Here is a 12,631-nt window from a genome sequence, read left to right as displayed (position 1 = left end):
ATAATGATGACTGGATGCTACTCTCATACTGAGGTAATGTACTGTTTCACACGTTATTTGTCAGAAAATAGCAGTATGCATACTTGGTGTGCAGTATTCAGTAAGTAGTATAGTAGGATTTCATTCTGAACAGCCTAAAGTGGCCTAAAATGACATTAGTTGCTTTTCTAACCCTTGAAAAGGTGCACATGATTGTGTTCTGAACAAAGTAAACTAAAGTAACCAATTTGTTTTTCTCACCCTATAGAACTGATCCATACTAAACACAAAAACTTTAAAATGCAAAATAACAATAAATGTACATTAATAACGACCGGATGCTATTCTCGTATTGAGGTCATGTAGTGTTTCACAGGTTATTTTTAGAAAGTATGCATACTTAGTATGCAATATTCAGTTGTATGCTAGGATCGCATTATTAAGTGACATTAACACCCAGGTTTAGTGTTTTTTTCACCTTTGACTTTGTCTGTGCTACGCAGAATTCAGAATTTTAACTCATCAGATCAGGAAGTTTAGAAAGATGAGCGAGCGGCCTACATTCACGTCAGCTTCACACAGTACAGACATGACACATTTAAGAGTAATTATCATCATGAATGTAATGAGTCTGATCTCACTGAGAACGCGCTTTCAGTCAAAACTGCTGCGCTCATCAAGCCTCGTAATGTTTTCTCACATCAAACGAGGTGACGGTCCTCCAAACGAAATCAAAACTGAGCGTGTGAGCGTTTCTCTTTTGTTCGCCGGAGATCAAACGCTCAGGGTTCGCCTACAACAGACTATTTACAGCGCGGACTCTTCCACGGCCACATGAGAGAAAGAGAGCGCTGGAAAGCCCATGCCAACATCTGCAAACATTTGAGAGCTGGTCCTGCGTCGCAGTGCAGCGCTGGCATCCCTCCTCGCGCGCTTCTGCTTGTATTTTAGTCTTATTGGTTTCAAGGGAGGATTTCTGCAACATTCGAGCCATTTTCTCTTCAAGCTGAAGCATCCTTCGGACTTCATTAGCCAAATCAAGTCACCTTTATTTATATATATATATATAGCGCTTTTAACAATACAGATTGTGTCAAAGCTCTTAACATTAGCGAGAGTAACAACATCTCTGATCTACAAGAACGACTGATATAAGGAAACTAATAATTGTGATGTAAAGCTATAAAAAAGACAAACAGCATTTACATATGTACAGCCGAACAAATACTTAAAGACTTGGTGTTTATTTTAGTTTACACATTTTTACATTTTAATGTGGACTAAATCATGCCAGACCAGAAAAGATATTACTTGAAAATGTCTTCATTGTTTTTTAATTCTTTGCATCTATTGTTATTTTTAAGCATTTGTAAATATAAAAAAAATATCAAATTAAATATAAAAATATACATATAAACTATATTTTTTTGCACTTTAATGTTTGTTTCCTTTATACATTTTAATCGTATTTTTTTAATTGCATGTACATGCATGTCTTTTTGTTACTTGAAAACATTATTAAACTTTTTAAATAAATATAATGTTAATATAAACATGCAAACATATTACTTGATGTAAATGAAATTAAACACGAATTGACATTGGACTAAATAAAAGCAAGTCTTTATGGCATAATATTCCCCTCAAAATATTTGAAATGTAATTAAAAACAGTACATTTAAGTAATGCTTACACATTTAAATATATTTACAATTTTTAAAAAAATTAAATATACATGATATTAGCTGAACAAAAGTTAGAAGTAATAAATAAAAGTGTTTTTTTATATTTGACCCTGCAGCACAAAAGCAGTCATAAGCAGCACAGGTATATTTGCAGCAATAGCCAACAATACATTGTATGGGTCAAAATTATCCATTTTTCTTTTATGCCAAAAATCATTAGGATATTAAGTAAAGATCATGTTCCATGAAGATATTTTGTAAATTTCCTACCGTAAATATATCAAAACTTCATTTTTGATTAGTAATATGCATTGCTAAGAACTTCATTTGAACAACTTTAAAGGTGATTTTCTCAATATTTAGATTTTTTTGCACCCTCAGATTCCAGATTTTCAAATATCGTCCTATCCTAACAAATTATTATTTATATTTATTCAGCTTTCAGATGATGTATAAATCTCAATTTCAAAACATTGACTCTTATTTTGTATATTGTGGTCCAGGGTCACATTTATCATCTTTAGATAAAAGTAAAAATGTTTTTAAACTTTAATATGACTTACATTTAAAAGTTATTAAGATGAAAACACTAACGTTTGTTTATCTTTCAGCCTGGTTTTGTAATGTAATCCAGTAGCGTGATGATAATGTTGATGCATGTGTCTCCTTCAGGTCAGGCTGACGCTCGTGTGATGGACTCTGTGTCGCACCTGCTCAGCCCGATTCACGCGCAACAATGCAACGGATCCGTCAGCTCGTACCATTTAGACGGCGTTCACCGCGACATGTCGCCCGTCTGCTGGTCACCCGGAGAACACGAGTCGCCCGAGGGCAAAGGTCAACTAGTAGAGCTTGTCAATGAATTTTTTCAATTATTTTATAATGTGTCCTGGGGTGCGATTATAATCCAAGTATGGTTTTTCATTAAAAACAGTCAAAATTTAGATATAAATGGTCATTTTAGAAAGAAATGGACGATTGGAAGGGGCGTGTCTTCTGTGAGACTTCAATGTAAACGCCCACTTCTATGATTGGCTGACATCTTTGCTTATGAAATGAGTATTAAATGTGGATTTCTCTCTCTCAAAAAAAAAACTTTTTCTACGTTTTTACCATAACAGCTTCTCATGTGTGTAAAATAAATATCAAGAACATTTTGATTCTCCATTTCATGACCACTTTTACATTCTTAGAAAATTAAAAAATGCTCAATGTTGTATTTTGGGTAAAAACAAAGTTAGTAGAATGTTGTAAGAAAATGTTTATGTAACCTTTAAATAATGTTACAATCACGACAAGAAAACTGGACATTTTAACGCTCTTAGAATATTACAAATAAACACTCAAACAATGTTATGTTTTGGCAAAAATTCTAATGTTTTTGTAACATTTAAATAACATTAGAAACACCAAAAAGAGTATTAATTAGAATATTAAAAATAAATGTAAAAACGTATTTTGGGTAAAAATAACATTAGTAGAACATTCTAAGAAATGTTTTTGTAACCTTTAAATAACATTACAGTCGCTACAAGAAAACAAAATTTTTACATTCTTAAAAAACTAAAAGTGAATGTTTAAATAACGTATTTTGAGGAAAAATAACAGTGTTGTAAGAAATGTTTTTGCAAATTTAAAATGGACATTTCAACGTTTCAGAAACATTTCAAAACAACGTTTTTATATCCTAAATTTGTCCCCTGGGATGTCAAACCTGTTTGAATACTTTCTTTCTACCGAAAAACTGAATTTTGACTGTTTATTTATTTAAAGATGAGTCCCAAAACAAAAAGTGACCGGAATCTCTCTGTGCAGACGGTGGAGCCTTAAACCCTGAGACGGCTGTCCAGATGTGTCCGTACTGCCAGCGGACGTACCGGCGTGACGCGTCTCTGCAGGAACACATGAAGTTCTGTCAGGACAGGGATGGAGGAGACAGCGCTTGTCCTCTGTGTGGATACAGTACGCCGTACCGCGCTCAGATGGAGCGACACCTGACCCTCCACAGCCAGGTGCTGACATCAGACGCGTGCATAACTAACCACACATACAGAAACACAGCACGCTCATGACTGCATGTCTCTTCCAGAACTCCATGTCTGAGCCCGGTCTGGAGAACAGAAAGTTCAAGTGCAATCAGTGTGGAAAGGCCTTTAAATACAAGCATCACCTCAAAGAGCACCTGCGCATTCACAGCGGTAAGAGACTCGAGCGTCACTTCAAGCAAAGCGGATTCAAATCATTCTGCAAAAGGAATCTCACCAATAAATCCCCGTCATATTTTACCCAAAATTATATTGTGCATAAAGTAAATAAAGCCTGTTTTAGGACTGTTAGGATTTCTCTGCCGTGCTGTGATTTTTTTAGGCAATTGACCTTATGCACAGTTACTTTCTGATTGTAGATAAGCCAGCTCAGTCATTTCCGGTTAAGTGTACTGTGCCTTTAGAGGAGCGTCCTTTACTCGGTTTCTCTACATATTCCATTCACAATAACATTAAATCATGCCGCGAGTCATTGCTATGATTGACAGCGGCACTGGAATGAATCACCTGACGAGCCGATGTCAAAATAAAGCTGTGCATTAAGTGATTCAGACTAAATTCAGACTAACAAAACTACAGGTCTGTGTTGGTTAAAACTTAAACGATATAGCCTAGTTATTTAAATTAGATCTAAACATTTCAAAATATTGAATGCATTATTTATTTGTTATACCAACTTATTTAATTTGTATTTGACTATATAGGTATTTAAATAATTCAGCATTATAGGCTGTGACTTTCTGCACTTGCTATACTTCATACTTCAGTGCGACAAAGTACTAAATTTGTTATAATATTTATTTTATAATAAATCAAAAGACGTTGAAAGGCAGTTGCAGCCAATGAGTGATCCTCTTCTGCCATCTCTTGTTTATAACGGTAATTTCATTTTCATCTTAAAAAGTCTATTTTTCGCCGAGACACGTTTTTAGCGTATTTCTTCATGTCGTCTTCATGAATGAAAACTGAACCTTTAATAATGTGAATTTTACCACAAAGAGTTGAGAAATAATAAATGCCTCAAAATTTTTGAAGATTTTAAAAATGTGTTTATGGCTTTTAAGGTAAGATATTGATTATCGAGAATACCATTAAGACGTCGTTTAAGAGATATAGCCTAACTGCCTAAACAGTTACGACAGTGTTTATTTGTCAGCATTTAAATGCACAGTTATACTTACGTGGGTACTTTCCTGGACTCTGCATATAAAATTATATGTTTTTTAATAACATGAAACTGTATGTTAATTCCGCTATCATTATTTACGGTGTTGCAATTATTTAGTTTCTCAGTTTCTGATAAGAATGAGGCAGGAGATGTTTCTGTGATTGTCTCTATCTATATCTAGCACATATAAAATGAGCTTCACCGGAAGATTATGAGCTGGCTTGTCTTTATCCGGAAGTTCTAAATAGCGCTCCGTGCATATGGTCAATTAAGCACATTTTTCTGCTAAAGTCTCTTTATTGTAATGTAAACATATTGTTATTTTTAAAGTAATGAAAATTACCCTAATTATCTAAAAAAAAATTTTTATAAAAAACTGTTATTTTTAAAGTAATGAAAATTATCCTAATTGCCTAAAAAAAGTCAAAATAAATAAATAAATAAATTTAAAAAACGGTTATTTTTAAAATAATGAAAATGACCCTAATTGCCTAAAAAATAATGATGTCCAAAAATATTGTTATTTTTAAAGTAATGAAAATTAGCCTAATTGCCTAAAAATAATGTCCAAAAAATATTGTTATTTTTAAAGTAGTGATAATTACCCTGTCCGGACGCAATTATTATTATTTTTTTATTTAGTTGTATTTATTTAGATTTTTTGTTATTTATTTCAGGGGGTTACATTTACTGTTATAATAATAATAATAATAATACATAATTAAATATATTAAGGCAATAAATCTTATTAGGATAATAAATAGTTCAAATAAAAAATATATATATTTGAAATTGGAGTGAAATGTGTGGAAGCCCATTTCTGCCACATAAGAAAAACAAATTGTTAAGAAAACAGTCATGCTTAAGTAAATAATTGACATAAAAATCTGAATTATGACATTAAAAGTTGAAATGAGATGCTAAGCCACATAGGGAAAAAAATCATGCTTTGGTAAATTAAAATTATGACAAAAAAAGTAGATTTATTTTTATGATGTCGGAATTTTGTTAGAATTTTGTCTTTTAAGTCAAAATTTCAAATGTATATGTCAGAATTATGATTTAGAAAAAGCACGATAAATGGCTTCCAAAGGAAATGTGACCTAAACATTTTTTGACAGATTCATCAATAATTGATGATAATAAACAACTATGGGCCAGTTTTACTAGACAGGGCAAATTAGCGCGAGAGCACAATTGCAAAACAGCGGCGATGGGCGTGGACATTTCTGCGGGTGATTTACTGATGACGCGCAAATTAAAGATCACAGACGCAACACCTCATTTACATATCGTCCAACGAAATATACCAAGCGCAGCGCAAATTAGCATAGTCGCAAATCAAGAATAAAGAAATAAAGAAGCCACAGTTCATTAAAATAAAAAATGGTTGAGAGGCCAAAACATGAAGGGTTGCAAGAAGTTTTGATAGACCTATGCGTGACTCCTCGTTGAGGGTTCCAAGTCGTCTTTTATTTCCTGAAGCAAATTAAAAATAACATGGCTTGGTAAACGATATGTTTGTACAATATGTTCTTCTGGCATTCCAAATAAATTAATACATTGGGCGTTAAATAATGGTGCAAATACCAGTAATTTGATGAGCGCAAACGTTAGTAAATCTCGTTACATGATTCATTTGAATACTGTACTCCCGTAAATATGTCGTCTGAAAGGGAAACTCCTACAAATGCATATTCAATAAGGTAAGACGCAAAAATAACTGTCCACGCCTTTCCGGCGCTAATTCGTCACTGCGCATCTGTAGTAAAACCTGGTCTGCGCTGGCGCAAGCTGTTAGTAAATCTGGCCCATAGTATGTAAACATAAACTTTTAATTTGAATGTGATTAATCGCAATGAATCATTTTGCAATACAAATATTTTTTTAAATATATACATGTGTGTATTTATATATATATATATATATATACCTAATAAATATACGCAGTATACACTCACATACAGTATGTAAACATACACTTTTATTTTGAAAGCGATTAATCGCAATTAATCGTTTTGCAATACAAATATTTTTAAAATATATACATATATGTGTGTATATATATATATATATATATATATATATATATATATATATATATATATATATATATACACCTAATAAATATACGCAGTATACACACACATATAGTATGTAAACACTTTTATTTTGAATACGATTAATAAAAATGTATCGTTTTGCAATACAAATATTTTTTTTAATATATATGTATATGTGTGTATTTATACAGTCATGGCCAAAAATATTGGCACCCTTGGTAAATATGATCAAAGAAGGCTGTGAAAATTAATCTGCATTGTTAATCCTTTTGATCTTTTATTTAAAAATTCACAAAAATCTAACCTTTCATTGGATAATAAGAATTTCAAATGGGGGGAAATATCATTATGAAATAAACGTTTTTCTCTAATACGGCACCCTTTTATTCAGTACTTTTTGAAACCTCCATTTGCCAGTTTAACAGCTCTAAATGTTCTCCTATAATGTCTGATGAGGTTAGAGACACCTGACGAGATCAGAGACCATTGCTTCATCCAGAATCACTCCAGACCCTTTAGATTCACAGCTTCTTCTCTTCAGGTCACTCATGTTCTGCAGGGTTCAGGTCAGAGGACTGGAATGGCCAGCAGAAGCTTGGTTTTGTGCTCAGTGACCCATTTTTGTGTTGTTTTTGAGGTTTGTGTTTGGATTATTGTACAGCTGGAAGATCCAAACATGGCCCATTATAAGATTTCTAACAGAGTCAGTCACTTATTGATGTTTTATCTGTTGGTATTTGATAGAATCCATGATGCCATGCGTCTAAACAAGATGTCCAGGACCTCCAGCAGAAATATAGGCTCACAACATCAAAAATACAGCAGTATATTCCATTGTACACATGGGGTACTTTTTATCCCTGTGTCCACCAAACCCATCTTGAGTGCTTGCTGCTAAAAAGCTCATTTTTTAGTTTCATCTGATCATAGAAGCCAGTCCCATCTGAAGCTCCAGTCGTGTCTGATAACTGAATATGCTGGAGTTTGTGTTTGGATGAGCGAGGAGAATTTTTCTTGAAACCCTCCCGAACAACATGTGCTGATGTAACTGCTGTTTGACTTTTTTTTTTAAAGGTTTTCTGACCCCGAGACTCGACTATTTTCTCAACTATTTCTCCAGCTGTGGTCCTTGGAGAGTCTTTAGCCGCTCAAACTCTCCTTCTCACCGTGCATTAGGACGATATAGACACACGTCCTCTTCCAGGCAGTTTCCTAACATTTTATGTTGATTGAAAATTCTTAATTATTGCCCTGATGGTGGAAATGGGAATTTTCACTGCTATAGCTCTTTTCTTAAAGCCACTTCACTAATTTGTGAAGCTCAATTATCTTTTGCTGCACATCAGAAATATATTCTTTGGTTTTTTCTCATTGTGATGGATGATTAAGGAAATTTGGGCTTTGTTTTCCCACCTATTTATATTTCTGTGAAACAGGAAGCCATGGCTGGATAATTTCATGTTCATAATCACCCTGGAGTGCTCAAAATTGTGAATATAAATGGGAATATACTTCAGAGATATTTTACTCATAAGAATCTCTAGGGGTGCCAATAATTATGTCCAACATGTATTTGAGAAAAACAATTATTTCATAATGATATTTCCCCCCATTTTAAATTCTTATTCTCCAATGAAATGAATGATTTTTGTGAATTTTTTAAATAAAAGATCTAAAGGATTAACAATGCAGATTAATTTTCACAGCCTTCTTTGATCATATTTACCAAGGGTGCCGATATTTTTGGCCATGACTGTATGTATATTAGGGTGCATCAAATTTGAATGGGAAATTTTAATTTCAAAATATCAATTTGGCTGGAATTGCATTTTGTTCCAATTAACATAAAAATTACTTTTGCAAAGTTTTGAGGAATTCCACTGAGATTTAGGAGTGCCACCTAACACATGAACTTTGGCGAAATTTCAAAAATGTGCTATTTTTTGTGTAATTGCCAAAAGGTTGACCTGGAAATGTTGAGTACAGTGAACTTTTATACAGTAACATGTTCTATAGGGTTATCAAAGTAAAAGTTGTTTGTTTGCCCTTTGTGCAACTTGGGCATTTCTCAGAATTCAACTTTCAAGATTCTCCATTAATTTGTCCTATAGACAAAATGAATGGAGGTCAATGGGACATGTTCACGTGGTCTTACCCTGAATTTTGTGCAGCAGTGATGGATGTCGGACACACATATAAAGTTTAATTGACTTTATTGTTAAACACAAGGCGATACTGACACACTTAAAAGAACAAACCCTCTCTAGTGGCTAACTCACTGGCAACTAACAGGGCCTAAATGGTAAGAGCTGACACTAACTAAACTTAAAACTTAATTGCTCAGTCTGTGCCAGAGTCTGCTCCAATGAGCAACATCATGTTAATTTACTGTAACAAATACAATGCTCTACGTATACACTGAATATGACATTGTCCACTTTAGAATACTGTTGATGTTAAGCTATTAAGCTTAGCTAACATAGATAGCTAACTGTGGTTGGCAAACTAACGTTAGCTAGATGTAATGAGCACCAAATACCTATAAATATGACTTAAATGACTTATGATAAATAAGTATACAAAGACACAACTACAGATATGATAGTAATATGTAATAATACATACCCAACACAGAAAGATCACCTCAAACAGAAAGATCACCTCAGTTTTCTTGAGCTGTAGTATTGTTTACCTCAGATCTCAATGGCGACCATTGAGCACTGTTAACCACTTTATCCAACAAAAACAGATGTGCGGTGGCACCCCTAAATCATCATGTACTGGAAAAATATTTTGCATGTGTTGTTTCTACATATATTGGAACACTTTTAGCACCCAGCCATATCAAAATTCAAGAATTGTGTTTTTTGATGCACCCTAATGTATATATATACCTAATAAATATACACAGTACAAACACATATAGTATGTAAACATACACTTTTATTTTGAATGCGATTAATCGTGATTAGTCATTTTGCAATTCAAATATTTTTTAAATATATACATATATGTGTATTTATATATACCTAATAAATATACACAGTACACACACATATAGTATGTAAACATAAACTTTTATTTTGAATGTGATTAATCGCGATTAATCGTTTTGCAGCCCTAATTATGTTACATTTCTGTGTTTCTCCTGTGCAGGTGAGAAGCCGTACGAATGCTCGAACTGTAAGAAGCGCTTCAGTCACTCGGGCTCCTACAGCTCACACCTCAGCAGTAAGAAGTGCCTAAGCGGCGGCGGTGGCGCAACAGGGAACGGAGCTCATTATAACGCCCATCCTGCGTACCTCTTCCCCTCGCCCACGTCGCCCCCTGCTGTCGGCGGGAGAAAGGGCTCTCGGTTCCCGCTGGAGTCGTCCGTTCCCGTCCTGAGCCGCTCGTGGGACCCGGCGGAGGATCTGGCGCTGAGGACTGGTGTGTTTAAGGGCACAACGCTTCTGCCGCTGCTGCAGTCGCGCAGCAAATTCGAGCATCTGCTGCAGGAGATGCTGCGGAGGGAGGTGAGAGACGAGAAACAAGCCAAAACTGAAAACTTCTCTCGGCTGTACGACACCCAAACATCGCCCACAACCAATCACGCGCCTTATAGAGAGCTTTCGTCACCGCAGCGGGCGTCTTGGCATTCTGTGCCGCAACAGATCCTTGTGCCTTTACCGACACCCGCGCAACTGGATAACCGCTGGCCCAGCGAAGAAAGCGCAAGTCCGAAAAAAAACCCCATGTCGCCTGCTTTACCCGAACGCCAGCATCCCATTGGCTCACGCTTCGGCTCTCCTCCCAGCTTGGACCTGTCAATCAACACATCGCCACGGCAACTGAACCACATCCAGAGCGAACCTTTAGACTTGTCTATTCCCAAAGCGCATTCGGTCGTGCCGCGGAATCCGGCGTGTAACGGCAACTTAACGCATCACGAGAGCGTGTTTAAGAGACTGACTCCGCCCTCCCAGCAGCAGGTGGGCGGGGCCTATGCGGCATCTCCGCTGTTCGGAAGCACAGTGTTCGGCAGCTTCCCGCTCTTCAATCACATGATCCCCGCCGGTCTGGGACACAACGGTCTGACATCACTTCCTCTCACGCCACCCACGCCCAGTCCGGGCTTCCTGTCACCTGTGGCGTATATGGTGGAGGCGGAGTCAGAGTTGATGCTGAAGAGAATGCAACACGAAAGACATTCGATCATGGTAAGAGCAAACACACCAGAACACACTCGAAACAAAGGCTACTGCAAAAAATATATGAATTATATGTATAATAAAAAATTATATTTTTAAGAACAAAAATGTGTTATTATTATATGTAATAAAATATAAAAATAAAAACGTATTATTCATTATAACATAAATGTATTGTAAATATGTGAAATAAAATATAAAAAAGATGGTATTAATTATTATAAAGTGTATTCTAAATAATTGTAATATTATATAAAAAAATATGATGTGTATTATAACAAAAAATTCTGAGTATGTATTATAAAATATGAAAAACTAAAAAGATGATATTTATATCCAAATATGTACATATAATATTCATTATAACAAAATAAATTATGTATAAAATAAAAAAAAATTCATTTTAACAAAAAATTTAATATGAAAAATGATATTCATTATAACAAACATATATTCTAAATATGTGTAATAAAATAAAAATATGATATTCATTATAACAAAAGTTTGTTCTAAATAGGTATAATAAAATATACAAATAAAAATATATTTATTATAATAAATAAAAAGTATAATAAATAAAAAGTATTCTAAATACATGCAATAAAATAAAAAAATGCTAATATGATATTCATTATAACAAAAATTGTGTTCTAAATATGATTAATAATGTAAAAATAGAAAATTATATTCATTATAATAAAAATGTATTCTAAATGTGTAATAAAATATAAAAATAAAAATATGATATTCATTATAACAAAAATTGTGTTCTAAATATGATTCATAAAAACATTTAAAAATAAAATATATTCATTATAACAAAAACATTCTAAATATGTTAAAGAAAATATAAAAATAAAAATATGATATTTATTATAACAAAATGTATTCTACATGTCTAATAATATACAAAAATATGATATTCATTATAACAAAAATGTATTCTAAATGTGTATAAAAATATAAAAATAAAATTAATGTGAAAAACAACAAAAAGAAGACCAGTGTAACACCTTGACAAGCAGTTTCCTGTCCTGTGTAGATATATTTCCTGTTGAAACAGGAAGTTGGGGTGCAACATATTGCCATTATTACCTTATTTTTTTTCCTTTAAATACCCAGTAGCCATTTATTTACATGTTTGTTTATTTTATTGCAAGAAAACAACTTTTAAATGTTTATCAACATTGACTGTTTTACTGATTTGTATTGCGCTTTTCACAAAACACTGATTCAAAGCAGCTTTACAGAAAACCATGATGTTTATAATATCTTCATGCCTTATAGTCGCATTTAGCAGATTAGATCTGGATGATAATACAGTTTAGTTTATCTGCTAAATGTTACATTTAACTTAGTTTTGACTCAAAAAAACTTATTCTAACTAAAAGCCATAAAAAGTTTGGTTGATGATTTGAACACCAATTGTCAATTTCAATAAATTAGCAAAGACCAATAATTACAAAATAGAATCATTTTAAGGAATTCTATTTTGTTTGTT

General features: G+C 33.7%; 1 protein-coding gene across 3 annotated transcripts in view; it reads left to right on the top strand.

Moving 5' to 3' along the window:
• LOC131542498 (zinc finger E-box-binding homeobox 1-like) overlaps positions 1–12,631 on the top strand; it is a 48,475-nt gene that overhangs the window by 28,916 nt on the left and 6,928 nt on the right. For all 3 annotated transcript variants that reach the window (XM_058779251.1, XM_058779252.1, XM_058779253.1), the window contains 4 exons: positions 2,337–2,501; positions 3,480–3,676; positions 3,754–3,862; positions 10,097–11,139. In XM_058779251.1, the coding sequence (XP_058635234.1) occupies positions 2,337–2,501; positions 3,480–3,676; positions 3,754–3,862; positions 10,097–11,139 (1,514 nt within the window). The remainder of the gene's footprint in view (positions 1–2,336; positions 2,502–3,479; positions 3,677–3,753; positions 3,863–10,096; positions 11,140–12,631) is intronic.

The sequence above is a fragment of the Onychostoma macrolepis genome, chromosome 06 (genome assembly GCF_012432095.1).
Source record: "Onychostoma macrolepis isolate SWU-2019 chromosome 06, ASM1243209v1, whole genome shotgun sequence".
Taxonomy (NCBI): domain Eukaryota; kingdom Metazoa; phylum Chordata; class Actinopteri; order Cypriniformes; family Cyprinidae; genus Onychostoma; species Onychostoma macrolepis.
The sequence above is the reverse complement of the archived record's forward strand: the minus strand, read 5'-3'. Positions and strand labels throughout refer to the sequence as shown.